General features: G+C 40.9%; 2 protein-coding genes across 3 annotated transcripts in view; one reads left to right on the top strand and one right to left on the bottom strand.

Annotated features, from left to right (window-relative positions):
• LOC133645793 (mutS protein homolog 4-like) overlaps positions 1–15,374 on the bottom strand; it is a 40,898-nt gene extending 25,524 nt beyond the window's left edge. Inside the window, exon 1 of one of the 2 annotated variants that reach the window (XM_062040667.1) lies at positions 14,913–15,374. In XM_062040667.1, the coding sequence (XP_061896651.1) occupies positions 14,913–15,102 (190 nt within the window). In that variant the 5' untranslated portion in view covers positions 15,103–15,374. The remainder of the gene's footprint in view (positions 1–14,912) is intronic. The other variant, XM_062040666.1, reaches the window with a different exon arrangement.
• Positions 15,375–15,487: 113 nt separating this feature from the next.
• Positions 15,488–20,575, top strand: LOC133645792 (protein N-lysine methyltransferase METTL21D-like). Its single transcript, XM_062040665.1, has 5 exons — positions 15,488–15,779; positions 15,877–15,990; positions 18,448–18,520; positions 18,602–18,721; positions 18,831–20,575. Exons 1-5 carry the CDS (start codon positions 15,523–15,525, stop codon positions 18,939–18,941), a joined length of 675 nt encoding a protein of 224 aa, XP_061896649.1. The 5' UTR covers positions 15,488–15,522; the 3' UTR covers positions 18,942–20,575.
• The last annotated feature ends 5,115 nt before the right edge of the window (positions 20,576–25,690 follow it).

Raw genomic sequence — 25,690 nt, 5'->3', positions numbered from 1 at the left:
TTTTTAAATTAGTCTGATTTCTCAAATATATATTTTTTGTGTATTTTCACAGCTATGTGTGAAGTCCAAGTGTCCATGCACACTCTCTAATGCGACTATTGTTCATATGCCATGTGCCTCCCATACACCGGGGGGGGGGCGCATATTTAATTTTAGCGCGGTTAAATTAATTCCTTTTCCGGTTGACCTATTACATCACACTACGCATCTGCGGATCCTTACAACTTGTGATTTCCGCTGTAATATTGGCACAAGTTACAAATATTACGTCTGTAATGGCTATGTTGATGCTAAATAGCAGACAGTATCAAGTAATGATCTTGGATTCCGCTACGAACATGACGCTACTACCAAGAATGTATCAGGGCGGATGCAGGTCCGATGCAAAGAAAGACTGGCAGAAGAGTTTTTTCGAAATAACTTTCAGATGAAAATCACGGAAACAAAACTTTTGAATGTCTCGAAGTTCCACCATAAGGCTCTGTGGATTGATGAAAGGAGTTTCAAATCCAAAGAAAAAGGTTGTGTGAGTCCCGACTGATATCCAGAGGAAGGTTGCTATTGTTCTTGACTATCTTGCCATTTGTGCGGAAAGTTAAATATTTGGCTTGCACAAATGCAGCGCGAAAAGGGTTTGTGTACGCTTTAATATTCGCCTTTAATATACCTGCTTCATTATCTTTCATCTCATTCCTATTTCGTTCGGGAGTTAGAATTAAGCCGTCAATGTACATTTCCTTAGCTACCTTCTTAAATAAATCTCCCTTTCTTTTTTCTACCATCAATGCACTTCAAAATGTTATGTTAGACTTAGACTTAGACTTCCTTTTTATTGTCATTCAAATTTTTAACTTCACAGTACAGATAAGAACGAAATTTCGTTGCATTAGCTCATGGTAGTGCAGGATAAAAAAGCAATAAGGTGCAGATATAAATAAATAGATTACTGTACAGATAAATACATTGCACTTTTGCATATGCATCCACGTTTATGGATGTATGTTCTTTTAATTTGTAAAGCAAATGAAAAGTATCATCTTCATTACAATTGTTTCTACATTTTTAGTGAATGGTATCTGCTACCGGGTTGTATCTCGCATGATGAGACTGGCGCATGCTCAATACGAAGGGTCCTCTCGAGCCGCACACACCCCTTTGACAGACCTAGTTTCTAATCGCATGATCCAGGTGTGTTAGTCCGACTTTTCAAAAACCGAACAGGATCGGAATAAGGTGTTTCGATGGGCTATAGGTAGTGATTGGACCAAATGTGCAGAGGCTTCGAGGCGTGTGTCGAATAATGGAGAGAGCGTTTCCACGAAGCGCGTATCGAGGTTTGCTTCATTTAGAGGAGGAGCCAGAAATGATGACGTGTGAAGACACGTTGCCAAATTGTACCTTGTGACCGCTTCGGGACGCGGTTCAGATATGCTGGGAGATTCGACAACTCATAAACCGCCCAAGCTTCATTAAAAATGTGGGCTTTTGAAGAATAGAGAGAATATATATATATTTTTAATGGCATTAAAATCAAAGAAGGACAACAAACTGAATCCATACGACAATCTCAATATCCATGTAATGAATATTAAATTAACACCTTGTATCTGTAACGTCAACATAACTTTTGGTTCGCGCCTCCGCCTTTTATTCCACACGTAGGTTCGATTCTCGGCAACGTCAGTTGTCAAATGTGTTAATCACTGTAAACATTACATTTATTACAGTAACAAATTCTGTATTTATTATTTTAACCAGCTACCAGAAATCAATAGCTGGATGTTGGAGAGGTTTTGTCAAAAAAAAAAAAGAAAAAGTAATTGCCTAAAACCAAAAATAAAATTTAACTAATCCCCTCTGTTCTGTACATCTTTGTCCAAGTTATTGTCATCTTCCTCCTTATGCCATTTGCTTAAGGTGACAGAAAAACAATATACAATCTGCCCTATCATATAATTCTTAAAGGCCTACTGAAATTAGATTTTCTTATTTAAACGGGGATAGCAGATCCATTCTATGTGTCATACTTGATCATTTTGCGATATTGCCATATTTTTGCTGAAAGGATTTAGTAGAGAACATCGACGATAAAGTTTGCAACTTTTGGTCGCTGATAAAAAAGCCTTGCCTGTACCGGAAGTAGCGTGACGTCACAGGTTGTAGAGCTCCTCACATCTGCACATTGTTTACAATCATGGCCACAAGCAGCGAGAGCGATTCGGACAGAGAAAGCGACGATTTCCCCATTAATTTGAGCGAGGATGAAAGATTTGTGGATGAGCAAAGTGAGAGTGAAGGCCTAGAGGACAGTGGAAGCGATTCAGATAGGGAAGATGCTGTGAGAGGCGGGTGGGACCTAATATTCAGCTGGGAATGACTAAAACAGTAAATAAACACAAGACATATACTGTACATACTCTATTAGCCACAACACAACCAGGCTTATGTTTAATATGCCACAAATTAATCCTTCATAACAAACACCTCCCCCCTCCCGTCCATATAACCCGCCAATACAAATCAAACACCCGCACAACACACTCAATCCCACAGCCCAAAGTACCGTTCACCTCCGCAAAGTTCATACAGCACATATATTTCCCCAAAGTTACGTATGTGACATGCACATAGCGGCACGCACGTACAAGCAAGCGATCAAATGTTTGGAAGCCGCAGCTGCGTACTCACGGTAGCGCGTATCCAACTCAAAGTCCTCCTGGTAAGAGTCTCTGTTGTCCCATCTCCACAAGCATGCGTATCCAACTCAAAGTCCTCCTGGTAAGAGTCTCTGTTGTCCCAGGCCAATGGTAAGCTTGACTGTCATCGTTTGGGAATGTAAACAGTGAAACACCGGCTACGTGTTTGTGTTGCTGCAGCCGGCCGCTAATACACCGCTTCCCACCTACAGCTTTCTTCTTTGCTATCTCCATTGTTCATTAAACAAATTGCAAAAGATTCACCAACACAGATGTCCAGAATACTGTGGCATTTTGCGATGAAAACAGACAACTTAATAGCTGGCCACAATGGTGTCCCAAAATGTCTGCTACAATCCGTGACGTCACGCGCAAACGTCATCATACCGAGACGTTTTCAGCAGGATATTTTGCGGGAGATATAAAATTGCACTTTACTAATCTAACCCGGCCGTATTGGCATGTGTTGCAATGTTAAGATTTCCTCATTGATATATAAACTATCAGACTGCGTGGTCGGTAGTAGTGGGTTTCAGTAGGCCAGGGGTCGGCAACCCGCGGCTCCGGAGCCGTATGCGGCTCTTTGACCACTCTGATGCGGCTCAGCTGCATACTTCCCGACGCTCCCGGTTTTCCCTGGAGTTTTACGGACGTCAGTGCCTCTCCTAGAAATCTCCCAGGGCTAATATACTCCGATATTCACCCTAACAATTAAATTAAGAGTGTACCCTAGCAGCACTGCAATGATTATCCTCTATAACCTTTATAAATATCATGCCAGCACAGCCACATTTTGTATGGAGCTTCTGCTTGCTAACGTAAGAGACAGCAAGGCATACTTGGTCAACAGTCACACAGCTTACACTGACGGTGGCCGTTTAAAACAATTTTAAAACTGTTACGTTACAAATATGCGCCACACTGTTAACCCACACCAAAAAAGAAAAAAGAAAACATTTCTGGAGAACCTCAGCACCATAACACAACATAACCACAACACAGCAAATACCCAGAATCCCATGCAGCCAGTCTACATTATACACCCCCGCTACCACCAAACCCCCCCCCCCCCCGCCCCCCCTCCCTCCGTGCGTCGGTTGAGGTGGGCGGGGTTTGGTGGTAGGGAGGGTGGGGGGTACACCGGAAGAGTTAGGGCTGCATGGGATTCTGGGTGTTTGTTTTGTTCGCGGATGTTCTCCAGAAATGTGTTTGTCATTCTTTTTTGGTGTGGGTTCACAGTGTGGCGCATATTTGTAACGTAACAGTGTTAAAGTTGTTATATACGACCACCGTCAGTGTAAGCTGTGTGTCTGTTGAACAAGTATGCCTTGCTGTCACTTACGTGTGCATTGTGCATGCTGAAGCTGCATTCAACATGTGGCCGAGCAGGTACGCTGTTGGAGCAGGCTGTAGAGGGCGCTAAAGGCAGTACCATCACGCCCTGGAACTCGGGAATCTCCCGGATAAATTGAGAGGGTTGGCAAGTATGACGCTATCAGGCGCAATCGCGGGTTGCACTATCATTAAATTTTTATATTAAGGTGTGGGACCCCTGGTTAAAACATAGCACAAAGCAAAAAAAGCTTTGTATGCAGTGTTATTTCATTTTACATTTTCAAAGGAGTTTTGTGGCTCCCATTGTTTTCTTTAATTTGTGAAACTTGTCAAAATGGCTCTTTGAGTGGTAAAGGTTGCCGACCCCTGCAGTAGGCCTTTAATGTTGGCAAAATACAAACACATATACACTACATATATAACACATAAAACACATTTTATTATACTTTGTTGGTTAACCTGGCAAAACAATTTTGTCAAACATTTATTGTGATTCATTGTCATTTCCAAGAGCCATAGTAGACGCAACATTTCCATGCATCACACATTATGTGGTTAACATGCAGCTGTTTGTAATTATACTTTTGACCAGCAGGTGGAGTCTTGTGCCGAAGCATGCGCTAAAGCTTTGACAAATTCTCGAACCTATGGCTCAAGTGGTTCAATGCCTAATGAGGCTTCATCTGACCATCACGTGCTGTAGGTGTCATGATCCGTTGCACGGGTCATGTTTTGTTTAGTTTGATATTTCCTTAGTTGTGGGTTAATTCTGTTTCAGCACCCTTGTTTGTGTTTTTAGTTGTCATGGGTGCTGATTTTTGTCACCTGCCTCTGATTAGTGGTCAGGACGCTCACCTGCTCTCGGTCACTCATCAGAGAGTTATTTATTCCTGCCTTGCACCATACTATGCCTGGCAGTGTTGTTCGCAACATGCAACATTTACGCTTGGTGTTTATTTGGATATGAGTTTAGAATGACTAGTTTCTTGCTCCGTTTTTGGCTAGTCTATTGCTAAGCTTTGCCATAGCTTCTTGTGCCATCTGCACATTTTACTTTTTTCACATCCTTTGCCCTGTTATTTTAATAAATCAACTTTCTTACCTGCACACTGCTTCCAGACGTCCTTCTGCATCTTGGGGAAAATACCACTGTTGTAACTTATGGGTTATATAGTTCATGTGTAATGATCATTCCTAATTTGCATGTTTGATTTAATTGCTGATAAATTGATCTATTAATATTTACAGCTAAAAAGAGTTAAAAGGGAATAGATTTGAATTATACATGTATTTGATATTGATTATTTGAGAAACACTGACATTGAATTGAGTTGTTTCTACTCAATAGCCTAACAAAGGGTAAACTAAAAGACTGCATGTTCCACAATGCATTGCGGCAAACCGGATGTTAGAAAGACCGGGAGCAGGTGCATTGTGGTTGTTGAGATGAGAATTACGAGTTTACGGGTGATGAATGAATGACAGATAACAACATATAAGGATCGTTTTGTACCGTTTGTATCCCCATTTTTTTCTTATATAAAGTTCAACTTTATTACACATTTCGACGTCCTGTCCAATACTTTGACCGTAGTTAATCTACATTTTTTGGTGCCAAAAAACCCGGAAAAAGATGAGCAAGGGAGAAGCTAAAGCCGCTGCTCAGATGACAGAAGAGGAACGTAGGACCGAAATGGAAAGAATGAGAAGAAAACTGGGTGCAATCAGAGGTACTACGACGCGTCTTTTGAACCAGATAGACGGAGAAATGACCAAGCCAGATCCGGACATTGATCATTTGAGTACTTTATTGGACATGTTGTCCGCGAAGGAGGACAGTCTATTTGAGTTGGACAATGCAATTGAACTGCTCACAGCGTTGGATGACTTGGAGCACGAGATCGAAAACACGGAGGACTATAAACAACGTGTCATCTCGTATAAGAGCCGCGCGCAGCGCATGGTGAAGAAAAAAGAGGATGAAAACCAGCGGCAACAAGCATCAACGCAGCAGAGGGTGAGCGACGCTAACTCGGCCAACTCATTAGCATACAGACAGTCTGTGAAGCTACCGAAATTGATTATTGATAAATACAATGGCGATGTCAGTAAATGGCAGGAGTTTTGGAGCCAGTATGAGACTGCTATTCACACAAATGATGCATTGTGCAAACGTGAGAAGTTTACCTACCTGAAAACGTACCTCACAGGAACAGCTGCAAAGGCAGTAGCAGGACTTATACTTACAGATGCTAATTATGACAGTGCTATCACATTATTGAAAAGCAGATTTGGAAGGAAAGATCTGGTGATCAGTGCTCACATGTCAAGGCTGCTGAATCTAACTCCTGTGAAGAAATCCTCTGATGTGCATGCATTAAGGCAGCTATATGATGAATGTGAAATTCAAATTAGGAGCTTGGAGTCACTGGGTGTAGTGTCAGACACTTATGGAAGCCTACTATGCCCAATTTTAATGAAGATGATTCCAGATGACATAGCTCTTGAATATAGCCGTCAGAGGGGAGATGATGATGAATGGAAGGTTGATGAAATAGTCAAATTCCTACAGAAGGAGGTTCAGAGCAGGGAAAGAGCACTGCAAATGACAACGTCATACACCCAAAAAGAACACAAACCAGAAAGTAAGCCATGGAAGCAGTTATGCTCATCCAATGGCACAAAAATGAACAGACCCAGCATGCAATCTGCTGCTGCACTGCACACAGTCAGCCAGAAGACACACAACTGTATATTCTGTGACAGTGCAGAACACAAATCTGAGCATTGCCCTACTAACAGCATTCCTCAACGCAAAGAAAAGATCAAGAAAATGGGAAGATGTTTTGTGTGTCTGGGACAGAAACACATTGCAAAAACATGCAAAGTGAAGGATGCAGCATGTGAAAAATGTGGAAGGAGGCATCACATTGCTGTGTGCACCGGTGAGAAAAGTGAGGTGCAGCCCCCCAATGTTAAAGAAGAGGCTGTTGTTTCCTCAGTTATTCCTCACTCAGCGAAGATTAAACAAGATGGACAGAACACTGTGCTGCTACAAACTGCTAAGGCATGGGTAGGAGGCCCATTAGGCAGAAAAATGGCTCGCTGTTTACTCGATGGAGGGAGTCAGAGAAGCTTCATCCATGAAAACCTTGTGAAGAGCCTGAACTTACCAGTAATAAGACAAGAGACACTCACTCTTCACACATTTGGCTCCTCTGTCCCCACAATGTCACAACGCAACACAGTGGAAGTCAAATTGGAGAATGTCTGGGACAACCAGCAAAGAATTGAAATTGAGGCCTTAGAAACACCTCAGGTGTGCTCAGCTGTGATGAAAGTTCCCGGTGACCAGATTCAACATGAGCTCAAGAAAAAAGGACTACAATTAGCAGACTTCCCAGATGATCCTGAGCTATCTGTCCTGATAGGAGCAGACTACTATTGGCAAATTGTCTCAGGAAGAGTGGGGCGACTGACAGAGACATTAGTTGCACTAGAGAGCACATTTGGATGGTCTGTGCAGGGACCAGTGTGCATGTCAAGTGTCGCTGAGGCAACCTGCATGTTCATTCCACTTGAAGAGGACACACTTGTTTCCAAGCAACTAAGTGCATTCTGGGAAATTGAGTCTCTGGGCATCACAAGTGAAAACACACAGAACCCAGCAGAAGAAAAGGCTCTGCAGATGTTTGAGAGAACAACAACTTTCAAAGATGGACGATATCACGTAGAGTTGCCATGGAAACCAGACAAAGCAGCGCTCCAAGACAACTACAGAGTTGCTAAAAAACGATTTGAAGGTCTGAAGAAAAGACTGAAGAAGGATGTTACATTCTACAGCAGATACAATGAAGTAGTGGAGGACTATTTACAGCAGAACATTGCAGAGGATGTGCCAAAAAACAATGCAAGTACAGACAACGTGAAATACTACTTACCTCACCACGCAGTACTCAGAGAAGACAAAGTGACCACAAAGCTGAGAGTGGTGTTTAATGCGTCGTCTCATGAAGATGGCAGTCCATCCCTCAATGACTGTCTGCTCACAGGACCAAACCTGAATCCAGATCTCCTCAGTGTCCTCATTAAATTCTGAAAAAATGAAATCGCCTTTATGTCAGACATAAAAAAGGCTTTCTTGCAGATCTCCATAGTGGAGAAAGACAGAGATGCAGTGAGATTTCTGTGGCTCACAGGCCCACCAAGCGGAGAAGAGGATGGAGAGCTGCGTGTTCTGCGGATGACTAGAGTGGTGTTTGGGGCCTCCCCAAGTCCATTCCTACTTGCAGCTACAATCAGAAAACACATAAAACAATATGAAACAAAACAACCATAGGTTGTAGAGACACTAAGAGAGTCACTTTACGTCAATGATTTCATTGCAAGCGCACACAGTGTTGAAGAGGCCTACCATGTGACAGCAACTGCAACCCAAATGCTGTCAATCGCAGGCATGGACCTCTGCAAGTGGATGACCAACTCTCATGAGCTGGAGAAGAAATGGAAGGAGGGCACAACAGACCACACACCGGCATCGGAGACACACGGAGCTGTGCTCAAGGTGTTGGGCCTAGTGTGGAGACCAAAACCAGATGACTTCACCTTTGACCTCAGACCGCTATTGAGCATCTTAAAAGAAAAGAAGAACACAAAGAGAAGTGTTCTACAGTCAGATGCACGCGTCTATGACCCACTCGGGTTCCTGACACCTTTCACAGTCAGAATCAAGTGCATGTTTCAAGAAATGTGGGAGAGAGGACTCTCCTGGGACGAAGAGCTACCACCTGACCTGACTCAAGAATGGCAACAGTGGTGTTCAGAACTGCCCCAGCTACACCAGCTCGCCATACCAAGGTGGTATCGAACAGACATGCAGCCAGATAATAAAAATGCCCTAACACTACATGTGTTCTGCGACGCAAGTGAAAGAGCCTACAGTGCTGCAGCCTACCTACAAGGTGAATCGTCAGATGGAGAACCTATAATGAGCCTAGTCGTTTCCAAATCCAGGGTGGCTCCTCTCAAGAAAATGACACTGACACGCCTGGAGCTCATGGGAGCTGTGATTGGAGCGAGACTAGCCAACAACTTGATGATGACTCTAAAATTGGAACCAAATCAGATAAGAATGTGGACAGACTCTATGATTACACTGCATTGGATTTGCAGCTCAGCTCAGAAGTGGAAACAGTTTGTTGCAAACAGAGTGACCGAGATCCAGTCATTGACCAACCCTGAGAGATGGTCACACATCCCAGGGAAGATAAGTCCAGCTGACCTCCCCACAAGAGGACAAAGTGTTGAAGGGCTGATACAGAACCACCTATGGTGGAACGGGCCCAGCGTTCTGACATCAACTGATCAGTCAGAGGAGACTGAAAATGACAATGTTCCAGACAAGGTGAATGCAGAACTAAGGTCCAGCCAACAGATCACTGTGCAGCTCGCTGCAAATGATACAGACCCCACTGAACCGGTGTTAGAACTGGAAAGATACAGCAAGCTGAAGAGAGTTCTCAGAGTGACAGCCTGGATAAAGAGATTCATAGCCAATGCTCAAACAAAATCAAAGAAAAAAGGAGAACTAACTGCTGACGAGTTCTTCAAGACAGAGATCACTCGAAGATGGAAGTACAGACGTAGACTCACGACCAGCTTCTGGAACGCCTGGCGTAAGGATTACTTACTGGACTTGAAGTCAGCACACCGCTGTGACACACCGACACCCACCCCACTAAAAGTGGGTGACGTTGTACTCATTGGAGAGGACAACACCCCCAGACAAACCTGGAAACTGGGAAGAATCACATAACTGTTTACCGGCCGAGATGGACTTGTCAGGTCGTGCATAGTCCGCACTCCCTCAGGGACTTTGCTAAGAAGACCTATTCAGTTACTGTACTGTCTTGAGATTTAGATGAACGTAGTTCATGGGGGGAGGATGTTGTAACTTATGGGTTATATAGTTCATGTGTAATGATCATTCCTAATTTGCATGTTTGATTTAATTGCTGATAAATTGATCTATTAATATTTACAGCTAAAAATAGTTAAAAGGGAATTGATTTGAATTATACATGTATTTGATATTGATTATTTGAGAAACACTGACATTGAATTGAGTTGTTTCTACTCAATAGCCTAACAAAGGGTAAACTAAAAGACTGCATGTTCCACAATGCATTGCGGCAAACCGGATGTTAGAAAGACCGGGAGCAGGTGCATTGTGGTTGTTGAGATGAGAATTACGAGTTTACGGGTGATGAATGAATGACAGATAACAACATATAAGGATCGTTTTGTACCGTTTGTATCCCCATTTTTTTCTTATATAAAGTTCAACTTTATTACACATTTCGACGTCCTGTCCAATACTTTGACCGTAGTTAATCTACAACCACCTCAAAATAATGCGACCCCGATGTGACATTAGGAGGCTTATTTAGAGCCAACAATTTGAGAAATCAGACTAATTTAGTGCATGGACACATACTGACTGCTACAAGGGTAATGTGACCCTGTCCTCAGTAGTCTTGTAGAGAGCAAAGTTGTCTCGCCCACCTCATTTGTCATTAATATGCATTTTTTTATTGCTTTATCAGTGGTGTGCCATCAGGGCCAGCAAGGCCTTCTCTGCTGGCCTAACATAACAAGAAATCATGATCATAATTAAAGATACAATTATTTTTTCATTTACTTTCCCTTAATATCTAAAATTATTCATGGGGCGGTATAGCTCGATTGGTAGAGCGGCCGTGCCAGCAACTTGAGGGTTGCAGGTTCGATCCCCACTTCCGCCATCCTAGTCACTGCCGTTGTGTCCTTGGGCAAGACACTTTACCCACCTGCTCCCAGTGCCACCCACACTGGTTTAAATGTAACTTAGATATTGGGTTTCACTATGTAAAGCGCTTTGAGTCACTAGAGAAAAGCGCTATATAAATATACTTCACTTCACATATTCTCTTCATGTCATATTATGCTCATTCTAGTGCTGTGGTTTTTGGTTTTAGTTTGTATCCAATCAGAATTCAGCTAGCTTGTGTTGCCATGGTGTACGAAATCTGCCAGACGCCTTCAGAATCAACAATGCAGGTGTCCGTGCACTGTCAGTGAACGGGGACATACAGTGATAGACAGTTACGATTAGGGATAATACTCGAAACCGGTTTTCCCGGTTGTTCGATAAGAAAAGAACCGAGTCCTCGGACTCAAATACCTTTTTGAGAATCGGTACCCGTTATCGAGACCACTATAGTAAAGAAAAAGAGTTGGTTCTTTATTCGAATCCCTCGGAACGAATCCCGTCCCGACCAGAAATGCCCCTTGAGACATCACAAGAAATTACGTCACGTAGCTCAGTCATTAGGCGCAGATAGGGAAAGCAGGAAAAACAATGGACCGCGCTCCAAGGTGTAATAAAGTTCAAAACAAAAGGTATAATCCAATGAATAACTTTACTGAGAGATTTGAACAGGGTACAAACACATGACGAACACTGTTACGACCAACCGGAAACATAGCAACCAGGCTAGCAACGCACCTCCTTTACGGCAGCTGTCGCAACGTTCTTAAAGCAACCGCAGCACATACATATTTATGACATCTCCTTTTTTTAACTTTTGTTTTTCTTTCCTTGTAAACAAAACAAAATCACTCTGTATATGTGTTGTCTGTCTAATTATAAATAATGCAGACGAGACGTGTTGGCTGAGTCCTTGACATTTACTTTCACAGCGTGCCCATAAACTCATTCTTAGCTGCCGGTGGCAACATGCAACAACACTTTTTGGGGCTACCAACCATGCTTGTCACTCCCGTTGCATGCTGGGTAGTGTAGTTGTTATTTTCCCTAGCTCAGGGGTCGGCAACCCAAAATGTTGAAAGAGCCATATTGGAGCAAAAATACAAAAACAAATCTGTCTGGAGCCGCAACAAATTAGAAGCCATATTACATACAGATAGTGTGTCATGAGATATACATTGAATTGAGATGACTTAAAGGAAACTAAATGAGCTCAAATATAGCTACAAATGAGGCATAATGATGCAATATGTACATATAGCTAGGCTAAATAGCATGTTAGCATCGATTAGCTTGCAGTCATGCAGTGACCAAATATGTCTGATTAGCACTCCACACAAGTCAATAACATCAACAAAACTCACCTTTGTGTATTCACGCACAACGTTAACAGTTTGGTGGACAAAATGAGACAGAAAAAGAAGTGGCATAAAACACGTCCTAGGAAGTCGGAGAAAGTTATACATGGAAACAAACTAAAGGTGAGTTCAAGGACCGCCAAAATTAGTAGGACAAAACGGTGCTCGCCAAATACTCGAATCAGTGAAGCATGTTTAATACAAACAGTGTGCTTTATAACAATTAGGGAGGTTTGTGTCATGTTTGTCCTCCCACAGAAACCATACTAAAACAAAAAAAAAAGGTTTTTTTCCCCCTCATCTTTTTCCATTTTTCATACATTTTTGAAAAAGCTTCAGAGAGCCACTAGGGCGGCGCTAAAGAGCCACATGCGGCTCTAGAGCCGCGGGTTGCCGACCCCTGCCCTAGCTCATAACATCACATCTTTCCCCCTATAAAGAAAGATTTTAACTCAATAATGTATTTCTTTTTTTAGCTTTAACTTTTCATTTTTTAGCATTGTAACCACATTTGCAAACAACTTTTCTCTTCATAGAATTTTCTTTCAATAAAGAAATAAAGTGCAAAAATGTCAAAGCATCATAACAAACAGTTATGTCAAATAGCAGCAGAAGTGCACTTTTTGGAGAGCTGTATTATTTTAAGTTTGCCCAAGGGACTGATTTTATTTAACACTATATTATTATTTATACACCTATAGTGATCACAGAGACAGGTTGTTTTTGTGTTACTGTATATATTTGTTTTTCTGAAAAATCCCACTTAATATACTTTGGGTAACAACAGTCAATATTTTTATTTTTTTTTTATTTTTTTTTAGGGGGGTAGCAGTCAATATTTATTTATTTATTAGATTTTATTTTTTTCTTATATAATAAAAGTGAGCTTTTGTCAAACCAAATATTGTGTGTTTTTTTCCATATACAACAACCTATCTGGACTCGATAAGAGAATCGATAAGGAATCGGTTCGATAAGAGGATTTGATTATAAGCTCGAACTCGATAATTTCTTATCAAACATCATCCCTAGTTACGATAGCCAATCAGATCACTAGTTGTTGTCAGTAAGGCCTTCTAGATGGCCTCACGTTGAACGTGACATTTACCCGTCCTGTAATTGGATACGCGGATGAATTAGAGCAGTGTTTTTCAACCACTGTGCCGCGGCACACTAGTGTGCCGTGAGATACAGTCTGATGTGCCGTGGGAGATGATCTAATTTCACCTATTCGGGTTAAAAATATTTTTTGCAAACCAGTAATTATAGTCTGCAAATTATGTGTTGTTGTTGAGTGTCGGTGCTGTCTAGAGATCGGCAGAGTAACCGTGTAATACTCTTCCATATCAGTAGGTGGCAGCCTGTAGCTAATTGCTTTGTAGATGTCGGAAACGGCGGGAGGCAGTGTGCAGGTAAAAAGGTGTCTAATACTTAAACTACAAATAAACAAAAGGTGAGTGCCCCTAAAAAAAGGCATTGAAGCTTAGGGAAGGCTATGCAGAACAAAACTAAAACTGAACTGGCTACAAAGTAAACAAAAACAGAATGCTGGACGACAACAAAGACTTACTGTGGAGCAAAGACGGCGTCCGCAATGTACATCCGAACATGACATGACAATCCACAATGTCCCCACGAAAAAGGATAAAAACAACTGAAATATTCTTGATTGCTAAAACAAAGTAGATGGGGGAAATATCGCTCAAAGGAAGACAGGAAACTGCTACAGGAAAATACGAAAAAAAGAGAAAAAGCCACCAAAATAGGAGCCCAAGACAAGAACTAAAACACTACACACAGGAAAACAGCAAAAAACTCAAAATAAGTCAGGGCGTGATGTGACAGGTGGTGACAGTACACTTACTTTGAGACAAGCGCTATAGTGATGCATGCTTGGTTATGGTTTAAAGTCATATCCAACAATTGCGACAACGACTTTTTACTGTCAACTGAGTTTCGTTTTTTTAATGAGTTCTGCTGATGGTGTGCCTCCGGATTTTTTCAATGAAAAAAATGCGCCTTGGCTCAAAAAAGGTTGAAAAACACTGAATTTGAGAACACATACAGTTGAGAGACAGTTGCCATAGCTAATCAGATCACAAGTTGTTGACAGTAGCTGTTCTGTTACAACTAAAAGTTGTAAACTGTTGTTGTTAAAGTGTGTCATGCTTGTCATTAAATTAACATTGTTACATGTGTATTTGTCGCCATCATGTGGTCAGGGCAGTTAATATATCTTTGAGAAGTGTGTACATTGAATCAAACTTTATTGACCGGAAGTTGCACAAGCCAAGCAGAGAAATGTACGGTATGTTTTAACTGCTGATGCGTTTTAATTTATTTTTAAATGCGCCAAAAAATAACCCCGTTGTGTACACTGTTAATGTGATTCAATACACAGTAGGGTGTAAATGTGTTCCTGTATAGTATTTCCCCAGCAATGATCATGTGGAGACATCAATTATGGTATTTTGAGAGGTAATCATTGAAGTCGGACATCACTGAAGGCCTAGGTGGGAAACGCACGGCCCGCCACTGTGCTTTATGCACGTAAACTATAAATATTCACTATAAAACGGGTTTTGTGTTAACATGTGTGGGTGTCTGGAACAGATTAAATTCATTTACATGATGTCCTATAGGAAAAACAAGTCAGTTTTCTACAGACCCTTTGAAATGGGTTAATACCAAAAACCGAGGTATCACTAAAATTACCTGGTGCTGGGCGAGGTCGTGATGGACCACTGCTCGAACGAGTACTGCCTCCATCCGAGCTTGAAGCTGATACTGGGTTGAAAGAAGTGGTTTCATTCAACGCAATTGTGTCAACTGGAGTAACTTCACAAGTCTGTTCATGTTCTGAAGTGTCACTAGTTGCTATCTCTTCTGTGCTGCTACGAAACATCGTAAATGTCAAATTTTCTCAGTATATTATATATATTTCCCAGGTTGTTGGTTCAGCTGCGCATAATTACATTCTCAAACGTTAATATGCAATTAAAGACACGTACAACGGAGACTTTTGTTAGCTAAAAAGCTAACAGCCGCCATGACATCTGGCGCTCGCATCTGCGCATGCTCGTCAAATATGAAATTAAAAATATTAGAGAATTTTGTGAGTTTATCATGACCTACATTATATACTGTAATTAATCCCCCCCACACCTCTCGCCAAATAACAAAAAACAAAAAAACAGAACACGCCACGTTATAGCAAACATGATGACACGGCAAAAACACAGACATTCTGTCCCATTTAACGCGTAGCACTCTTATTTTGAAAATACCAAATACCAACTTCCATTTTCTCGCCGGCTGGACTAACATGGCGGCGTATGGCGACCACAACAACTATTTTGTGAGAGAAATTGAGAAACACGACGGCTCCGTCTTGAAGGTTAATCAGTGTCATATGGGGGACGTTGGTTGCGTGGTTTGGGATGCCGCCATTGTTCTTGCTAAGTATTTAGAGACGAAACTATTTCACGAACCATCTTTAGGAGTTAACTTGTGGGCTGGTCGAAGAGTGGTGGAGTTAGGGGCAGGCACTGGGGTGGTGGGATTGATGGCAGCAACACTCGGGTGAGTTAATAAGATAATACAATTATACGCCTTACTTTTGTGTATTAGTTTACCCACCTTACACATACTTCGTGTTTTTCTGAATTGATTACTACAGCGCTCATGTTAGTGTGACAGACTTGGAGGATCTACAGAGCCTCCTGAACATCAACATCCAAGACAACCACACACTCATCCATAATGGATCCATAACTGCCAAGGTACTAAAATGGTTTGTACTAATATATTTTATATTTAATATGGTAGAGTTTGTCTCTGACCCCAAAGTGGGGCCCGCAGGCCAAATTTGACGCGCCGTGTTATTTCGTTTGGCCCGTCAAATGGTGGCTACCAAATTGAATACATATTCATACTGGCCCCTGTTTGATTGATTGATTGAGACTTTTATTAGTAGATTGCACAGTACAGTACATATTCCGTACAATTGACCACTAAATGGTAACACCCAAATAAGTTTTTCAATTCAACTTGTTTAAGTCGGGGTCCACGTTAATCAATTCATGGTATAAATATATACTTTCAGCATAGTACAGTCATCACACAAGTTAATCATCATCAGAGTATATACATTAAATTATTTACATTATTTACAATCCGGGTGGTGGGATGTGAAGTGAAGTAAATTATATTTATATAGCGCTTTTCTCTAGTGACTCAAAGCGCTGTTACATAGTAAAACCCAATATCTAAGTTACATTTAAACCAGTGTGGGTGGCACTGGGAGCAGGTTGGTAAAGTGTCTTGCCCAAGGACACAACGACAGTGACTAGGATGGCGGAAGCGGGGATCGAACCTGGAACCCTGAAGTTGCTGGCACGGCCACTGTACCAACCGAGCTATACCGGGTGTGGGGGGGGGGTTGTTTAGGTTTGGTTGATATCAGCACTTCAGTCATCAACAATAATATCATCTGAGAAATGGACATTGAAACAGTGTAGGTCTGACTTCGTAGGATATGTACAGCGAGCGGTGAACATAGTGAGCTCAGAAAGCATAAGAACAAGTATATACATTTGATTATTTACATTTGATTATTTACAATCCTGGGAGGTGGGATGTGGTGGGGAGAGGGTGTTAGTCTAGGGTTGTAGTTGCCTGAAGGTGTTCTTTTAGTGTCAAGCTGCACAGTCATTGATGGCATGTTCGCAAGGCTACACTGAAAAACGTCAGTAGGTTTTACTGTAAAAACTTGGCAGCGCAGTCACCAGATATTTACTGCAAAATCATCAGTAGTACAATTTTTCCATTTACAGTAATGCACTGTAAAAACAAGGACTGTAGATTGTACAGTAGCAGCTCGGTCGCCAGATGTTTGTGGTAAAAATAACAGTGGTACTGTTTTTCATTTCATAGTAATACGAGTGTGAATGTTGTCTGTCTGTGTTGGCCCTGTGATGAGGTGGCGACTTGTCCTGGGTTTACCCCGCCTACCGCCGAATGCAGCTGAGATAGGCTCCAGCACCCCCCGCGACCCTGAAAGGGACAAGCGGTAGAAAAATGGATGGATGGCACTGTAAAAAATGGCCATAGATTTTACGGTAAAAAAAAATTGGCAGCTCAATCACCAGAATTTAACATAAAAACAACAGTGGTACCGTTTTTCAATTCACAGTAAATTGATGTAAAACCCACTATAAATATAATGTTAAAATTCTGGTGACTGAGCTACCATTTTTTAAAATTGTAAAATATATAGATTTTTTTTACAGAATGTTAGGGGACTATCAACAAAAAAAAGCACGTATAGTCGCCGAGAGGCTGAACGGGGTAAACATTTGTACCCGCCAGACGGCCTGGCATGTCCAAAAAGGATTTCTTCAATGTTGTTGCATTTTAAATATTTATTTTGCTTGAAACAATAGTGAAAATAACTTCCCAAACTTAACGTGTCTATTAATACATTTTATCAAACTGAATGTGCTCTATCAAATTAAATGTGTTCTATCAAAGTGCTCTAAATACAGTCAGCAAGGTATGACATCTCCTGTCACCCTCTCACTTCCTCAACAGCTGATATTACTACTGCTGATGTACTACACTCCACGTGACTCACAAACCCACCAATCACCAAATGACAAGCCAATTAGTCAACACAAGAGAATACACCACAAATAATATAAGTAACCTTAGCTGGCACCTACACAGGGTAACTAGTTTTGTTTGAATTTGAGACCCCTGCTCTACAGTAAAGTTGTGATTTCTGACGCTCTATGGAAAATAATAATCTTGGTTGCCATACTTTGCCCACGTACTATAATGAAAACCTAAACACTTCCAAATTTAGCATCCTCCATATGTCTAATCTGTCCGGGTAAAGGTTGAAAGCGATCAGATAAAATATCTAGGAAGAACTGATTACAGAACAACACCTAGAATTGGCGAAAAACTGCAGAAAATGACTGTTTTGAATCTTTTGAGGTCAAAAATGCACATAAACGATGCAGAGTTGCATGTTAATTGAATTACGCACACAACTTATATTTAAATATGCCGGTATGAGGCTAAATTCCTCACTGGTGGTGCTGTTTGGCCCAAAAACTATTGGCAGATTTTCACTTTTGGAGGCAAACGTTTGGGCACCACTGATCTATAGGGTTTATATCTGCACTGCATGTACAACACATTGTATATTCTGTCCACATGTGTTAGTTAGAGATTTGTTTTCCAGGGGTGAAGATGTATCTGATTTCCTGCCGTTTCCTGACTATGTCCTTCTGGCAGATTGCATTTATTACGAGCAGGTAGGGTTATATTTAGACTGACATTTCCCTCAGTTTCACTATATCCACAATCCGTCATCAATAACTTAAATTTCTGCACAGTCGATTGCTCCATTGACAGAGACCTTGAAACTGCTTGCTGGACCAGAGACCTGCATCATCTGTTGCTACGAGCAACGCACTGAGGGCATCAACCCAAAAGTGGAAAGGCAGTTTTTTGAGGTGAGAAAAAGCGTAACTATGTTTTGTATCGCTGAATATATGAATGTAAAAATTTATATTTTTCCATTGGTCCTATTGGTCACTGTGGTCCTTTATTTTTGTCCTATAGTTGCTGCAACAAAGTTTCCATTGGGAAGAAATCCCTTTGAGCAAACAAGACCAAGAGTTTAGTAGTCCAGACATCCACATTCTGCACATCCAAAAAAATGAAAGCTTGTAAGATGACATTTGTGTATGAATGAAAAATCAAGTAGATTTCAGTAAATAGCTAATTATTTGGGTGCTGTGTTTAACATATTTTATAATTATCTGCAAGATAATAATAATAAAAAATAAGTGGTGATAGTTTGATTGGCAACACAAAAAATTGGCCCTAGTGTGTGAATGTGAGTGTGAATGTTGTCTGTCTATCTGTGTTGGCCCTGTGACGAGGTGGCGACTTGTCCAGGGTGTACCCCGCCTTCCGCCCGAATGCAGCTGAGATTGGCTCCAGCACCCCCCGCAACCTCGAAAGGGACAAGTGGTAGAAAATGGATGGATGGAAGTCATGTGAGTGATTTCCACTACAGTCAAAGCACTGCCTGGTTTGAACACATGGGGGTGCTAAAGGCCACAAAAATACAAAGGGGTATATTTTAGTTATTTGAACGCTTGCAATAAACTGCAATTTTATGAGTCAGAAATGTATTATTTGTTGCATGATTGCAGTCTGTCACGTGACTACCAGGATTAGCTTCTGTGATTATAAGCTATAGTCACATAAGAACTACAGTCTTCTACTTAAATATGTACTCCAATATTTATTTGCTTAAGCGTATGCCAACTCTCGTGCCAGTGCTGCTGCCCGTCTTTTTTCCTCCGCGTAAGGGAAATTATTTTATAGGCGTAAACCATGAAGTACGCCACACACTCCCACAGGCATGCAAGGGCCTCTTGCAGTCAGTCATGCGGCTTACTGTGTGCAATGCTGCACTTTAATGCAACAACCAATATGGCCCCCAAACTGTTGTCGCAATTAATACTAAAGAGAATTCAATGCGGCAATACTGGTCTGTATGCACAGCCTGCTCACATGACCACCTGTGTGAAGTTGCCCCCCGCTCCCCCCATTGCAAATATTAAGAAACCACTGCCGTCTGTGCTGGTTTGTGCCGTAATATTTTTCGTTTGTGTTGTTAATCACAAAATGATTCCCGAGCGCGGCCACCGCTGCTGCTCACAGCTCCCCTCACCTCTCAGGGGGTGACCATGGGGATGGGTCACATGCAGAGGATAATTTCACCACACATAGTGTGTGTGTGACTATCGTTGGGATTTTAACTTTACTTAAAGTTTTAAGGTAATTTTTAACCGTGTTCAAATCCCACCAAACTTATCCTAAATGTGATGTGCGGATGGATGCTGAAAAGTCAATACCACAAATGTGTGTGAATAATAAAATGTTAATAGCATTTAGGCCTGCAGTGACTAATCGAATAAATTGATTAATTATATTTTAAGAAGATTTGATTCATATTGTGTTGCTTTGATTAAGTGTTTAATGAGTCTAACTCATAACATTTTATGAAATCCAAACCACATGGGGTACCCGGAACTAAAAATATGTGAAATTTGTTTTAGCACAGCCACTGCAAAGGAGTGCACATGAGAACGGTGGTGTGTGTGGGCCGTGATCGTTTTTTTTATTTTTATTAATGCACGTGTGAAATTTCAATGTTGATTAGGGATGTGCGATATATCTGGTTTTCTTTCCGATCCGATACCGAGTAAAATTCTGGCGAGTATTGGCGATACCGATCTGATACCAATACTTTGTGCAAATATACCTAATGTGTCTGTTAAATAAAAAATAAAAAAAAGTTTTTCAAGTGTTGCTGCTCTTGGGGAATCAATACACAATTTAAAACGAAACAATATTAAATCACAGGGTGAAACAAATTATGGCATTATTCTGCATTGAATGTGTTACCTTATTTATATTCATCTTTACTGTACAGTATGTAGTGTCTCCAAATAGCCCACGATAAAATGATACATACACTTGTTTTATAATGCGAAGTGACTCAGTTTAATAGCCAGTAATTTTATTGCTTGTGCATTACTTATTAACCTAGGCTAAGAGTGTCCGCCCTGAGATCGGTAGGTTGTGAGTTTAAACCCCGGCCGAGTCATACCAAAGACTATAAAAATGGGACCCATTACCTCCCTGCTTGGCACTCAGCATCAAGGGTTGGAATTGGGGGTTAAATCACCAAAAATGATTCCCGGGCGCGGCCACCGCTGCTGCCCACTGCTCCCCTCACCTCTCAGGGTGTGATCAAGGATGATGGGTCAAATGCAGAGAATCATTTCGCCAAATGTGTGTGACAATCATTGGTACTTTAACTTTAACTTAACTAAAGAAAAAGTAGTCCCCACCAATCGTGTTTAATTTAGACAAAATCTCAATGATTTAGTTACTTTACACTGTCTTCCTGGTAATGGTATACATTATCTTAAATAGCTAAAGTATCAAATGTACTGATGTTTTGATTTGAGAATTGATATTATGGCAGAAAGATCTGGTATTGGCGGTATCAATGTTTTAGTATAGATCCCCACATCACTAATGTTGATTTGTATTTATCAGAAAAAGAATGAAGGTCATAGTAATAAATGTTTTGTTTATTTCAATTACTTTTCCCTACAATACGCATTGAGACCAGAAATGTTTTATCCGATTAATCGATAAATTACTAAAAATTATTGATTGCTGCAGTTAATAAAGCCATGAAAGGTCTACTGAAATGAATTTTTTAAATTTAAACGGGGATAGCAGATCCATTCTATGTGTCATACTTGATAATTTTGCGATATTGCCATATTTTTGCTGAAAGGATTTAGTAGAGAACATCGATGATAAAGTTCGCAACTTTTGGTCGCTGATAAAAAAAGCCTTGCCTGTACCGGAAGTAGCATGACGTCACAGGTTGAAAGGCTCCTCACATTTCCCCATTGTTTACAATGCAGCGAGAGCGATTCGGACCGAGAAAGCGACGATTACCCCATTAATTTGAGCGAGGATGAAAGATTCGTGGATGAGGAACGTGAGAGTGAAGGGACTAGAATGCAGTGCAGGACGTATCTTTTTTTGCTCTGATTGAACTTAAGTACAAGGGTTCATTGGATTCCACACTTTCTCCTTTTTCTATTGTGGATCACGGATTTGTATTTTAAACCACCTCAGATACTATATCCTCTTGAAAATGAGAGTCGAGAACGCGAAATGGACATTCACAGTGACTTTTATCTCCACGACAATACATCGGCGAAACACTTTAGCTACGGAGCGAACGTGATAGCATCGGCTTAAATGCAGATAGAAACAAAAGAAATAAACCCCTGACTGGAAGGATAGACAGAAAATCAACAATACTATTAAACCATGGACATGTAACTACATGGTTAATGCTATCCAGGCTGGCGAAGCTTAACAATGCTGTTGCTAACGACACCATTGAAGCTAACTTAGCAACGGGACCTCACAGAGCTATGCTAAAAGCATTAGCTATCCACCTACGCCAGCCCTCATCTGCTCATCAACACCCGTGCTCACCTGCGTTCCAGTGATCGACGGAGCGACGAAAGACTTCACCCGATCATAGATGCAGTCGGCGGCCCGGAGACGGAGGAAGTCAAGGTGAGGTCGGCGGCTAGCGCGTCTGCTATCCATCTCAAGTCCTCCTGGTTGTGTTGCTGTAGTCCGCCGCTAATACACCGATCTCACCTACAACTTTCTTCTTTGCAGTCTTCATTGTTATTTAAACAAATTGCAAAAGATTCACCAACACAGATGTCCAGAATACTGTGGAATTTTGAGATGAAAACAGAGCTTTTTGTATTGTATTCAATGGTGTACCAATACTTCCGTTTCAAACGATTGACGTCACGCGCATACGTCATCATGCATAGACGTTTTCAACCGGAAGTTTAGCGGGAAATTTAAAATTGCACTTTATAAGTTAACCCGGCCATATTGGCATGTGTTGCAATGTTAAGATTTCATCATTGATATATAAACTATCAGACTGCGTGGTCGGTAGTAGTGGGTTTCAGTAGGCCTTTAAAGCCCAAATGTATTTTTGACAGCACCAACATTAGGGACAAGTTTGGTGAGATTTGGATAGTGGTGGGGTGTGGGGCTGGGTGGTCAGAAAATGTATTTTTCAATGACTTAAAAACAGTTGGTTTGCTTGTATGCATGTATTACCTCTAGACCCTGACTACTCTTTTTTATATTGGCGTCAATGCCTTACACCAAGGGTACCCAAACATTAATTTTCCGAGCAAATGTGATACATAGATTTTTGCATGTCAGCTTTATGTTTTTAGCAGGGTTGCTTGACAAAAATCGGACAGATAATTATGGGCTCAATATGAATAATCATGACGACATACCGATTAATCAGATAACTCATAAATGAGCAAATCAATCGCTCCTTTTCTCTTGTGCGCGTGTTGCAAACTTCCCCTGAGCTTATTGTAAACAAGCATGGCATTGATCATGTAGGACTTCTTCACTGTTTCAGAAAAAGACATTCCGTGTGCTTTTTACACCAAATGTTCTGCAAACATTCCGTGAGGAGAAAAAAACCCCATCACACTTCAACACGTCACACCACCTGAAACGCCAGCATTGTTACTTTAGTGTTTTGAAAGGCTACAAAGACGCCTGCTCTGCAAAATAAGTTTCCACAAAGCCAGCTGCAAAACAGGTTTGCACAAACTATTGTAAGTTATCCATATCGGCCTTGAAAAGCTGGAAGTTATTGGTATTGACTTGAAAAAATAAGTCTTGCATCGTCCATCAGTAGTATTTAGCGTCAACGTTTCAAATGTTTTTGTTACTTTACACCTATGTGCTCTATTAATGTATTTGTTAAATAATATTGTATTAGTATAGTATTTATATGACCACTTTGGACACCCCTGCCATAATGTACACTGACAAGTGGGTACAAAGCTGTAGCCAGTCAGTGTACATTTAACACCTTCCAAGCTTGCACTAATGGTTTAAGTATGATCCATTGGCTCTGATAATATGTTTATGTAACCCACAGGAATTAATGAGTCCCTAAACATATCATGGGGGATCATTTATCAATTAGGGAATATTGTTCTGCAAACCTATTGCACAACTCTCGGTGAAATTATTTAGAATCTGGCATTTCCCTGATAAATTCAAGTTAAAGTACCAATGATTGTCACACACACTCTAGGTGTGGCAAAATTATTCTCTGCATTTGACCCATCACCCTTGATCACCCGCTGGGAGGTGAGGGGAGCAGTGGGGAGCAGTGGGCAGCAGCGGTGGTTTGATTTTTAGTGATTTAACCTCCAATTCCAACCCTTAACGCTGAGTGCCAAGCAGGGAGGTAATGGGTCCCAATATGTCCTGATGTCTATAAATAATTTCCAGCAGTGTTGTGATAGTCTTTGCTAATTGGGTGAGCACTACCGGGGAATACGGCGACTCAGGCTCTCAGCAAATAAGGGCAGCTTTTAGGCATGTGTGTGTTAGTGGTTGTGTTGTTATTACACACACTCTCTACTCTAAACACACTGAACATGTGCGGTACATGCAGTCTGCCAACTGGTGCTGTCAGCTGAAAGAATTTAGAAGAATAAATTGGAATTTACCAGCACACCCCAAGTCTTTATGAATAACTCAAGAACATGGAGTGAAATAAACTAATTCATTGTTGAATTGGGGGTTCTTTTGTGCAGCATCGCTGCATAGATGCATGTAAGTTACTGTATACTGTATATATAAACCTGTTATAGAGATACAGTAGTACCTGTTTACAAATAGTATGTTACATCCCTTGCACATTTACATTTCTGTTATGATTGCACAATATAATAATGGATTAGATTTATATAGCACTTTATATAGCCCATAATTAATATCAGAGGTGGGACCAAGTCATTGCTTTGCAAGTCACAAGTAAGTCTCAAGTCTTTGCCCTCAAGTCTCGAGTCAAGTCCCGAGTCAAGACAGGAAAGTCCCGAGTCAAGTCCAAAGTCAAGACTGGAAAGTCTCAAGTCAAGTCACAGTCCTGCATTTTGAGTTTCGAGTCCTTTCAAGTCCTTTTAACCACAGATTAATATTTTTACACAGATTGTGTATGCTTTTAAACCGCTGTATTTATTTATTAAAACAAGTGCATTTGAAATAGCAGGGGAAAAAAAGTACTGACATAGCAATTCATAATAGCACTATTAACCAGTCATTTTAATAGTTTAAACAATTTTAAACATTTAACTCATTCCTTCACAGAATAAACACATTTGCAAAAACAAGTGCAACTGTACTTATTTGTACAAAAGTGTTAACATTGTATTTCCATGGCATATTGCATTGTAACTAGTTCCACAGCAGTTTCTATCCTGTTCTTACCTTATCTCATTGATCTCATCTCATACTGTATGTGTATTTATGTGTGCATACACATGAAAAACATAACAAATACATGAACATAACAATGAACAGAGTTGTACTTTTTAGATGTCAGGGCCCTATGCAATATCTACACATATTCTTAATATAGTAATACATTTTAACTGACCTTTATTTGACTATGTTTGTCTTTTTGTAGGTGGCTAAAATATGCGGTGCTGCTGACCGCCGTCTAACGTTATGTTACTGTGTGTGATACATTGATTAACGTAACGTTATGTCTAGGTACCTCATGCAACCCTGCTTAAAAAAATCACTTGACAAAAAGTATGAATAAGGTAGCAAACTGCAGTGGACGCAACATATTGCCGTGTTTGCAATGACGTTATAACCACAGACATCTTATAAGTAGATGCAGTATTGGTTGCTGTCACGTGAGCAATTTGCATCTTGAAGTGGTGATGAGGAGCCGGCGAGCAGCCTAAACTGACAGTTGACAGGTAGAAAACAAAGATGCCGGGCTGGTGTTC

The sequence above is a fragment of the Entelurus aequoreus genome, linkage group LG03, assembly GCF_033978785.1.
Source record: "Entelurus aequoreus isolate RoL-2023_Sb linkage group LG03, RoL_Eaeq_v1.1, whole genome shotgun sequence".
Taxonomy (NCBI): Eukaryota; Metazoa; Chordata; class Actinopteri; order Syngnathiformes; family Syngnathidae; genus Entelurus; species Entelurus aequoreus.
Note: the sequence above shows the minus strand (reverse complement) of the source record. Positions and strands in the feature narration are given on the sequence as shown.

What these genes read in the sequence shown, in the direction of transcription:
- LOC133645792 (XM_062040665.1), top strand. Translation starts at nt 15,523, where the DNA reads ATGGCGGCGTATGGCGACCACAACAACTATTTTGTGAGAGAAATTGAG. An exon ending in TTGATGGCAGCAACACTCGG is followed by an intron (nt 15,780 to 15,876) that starts GTGAGTTAATAA and finishes TGATTACTACAG; the next exon opens with CGCTCATGTTAGTGTGACAG. An exon ending in ACTGCCAAGGTACTAAAATG is followed by an intron (nt 15,991 to 18,447) that starts GTTTGTACTAAT and finishes TTTGTTTTCCAG; the next exon opens with GGGTGAAGATGTATCTGATT.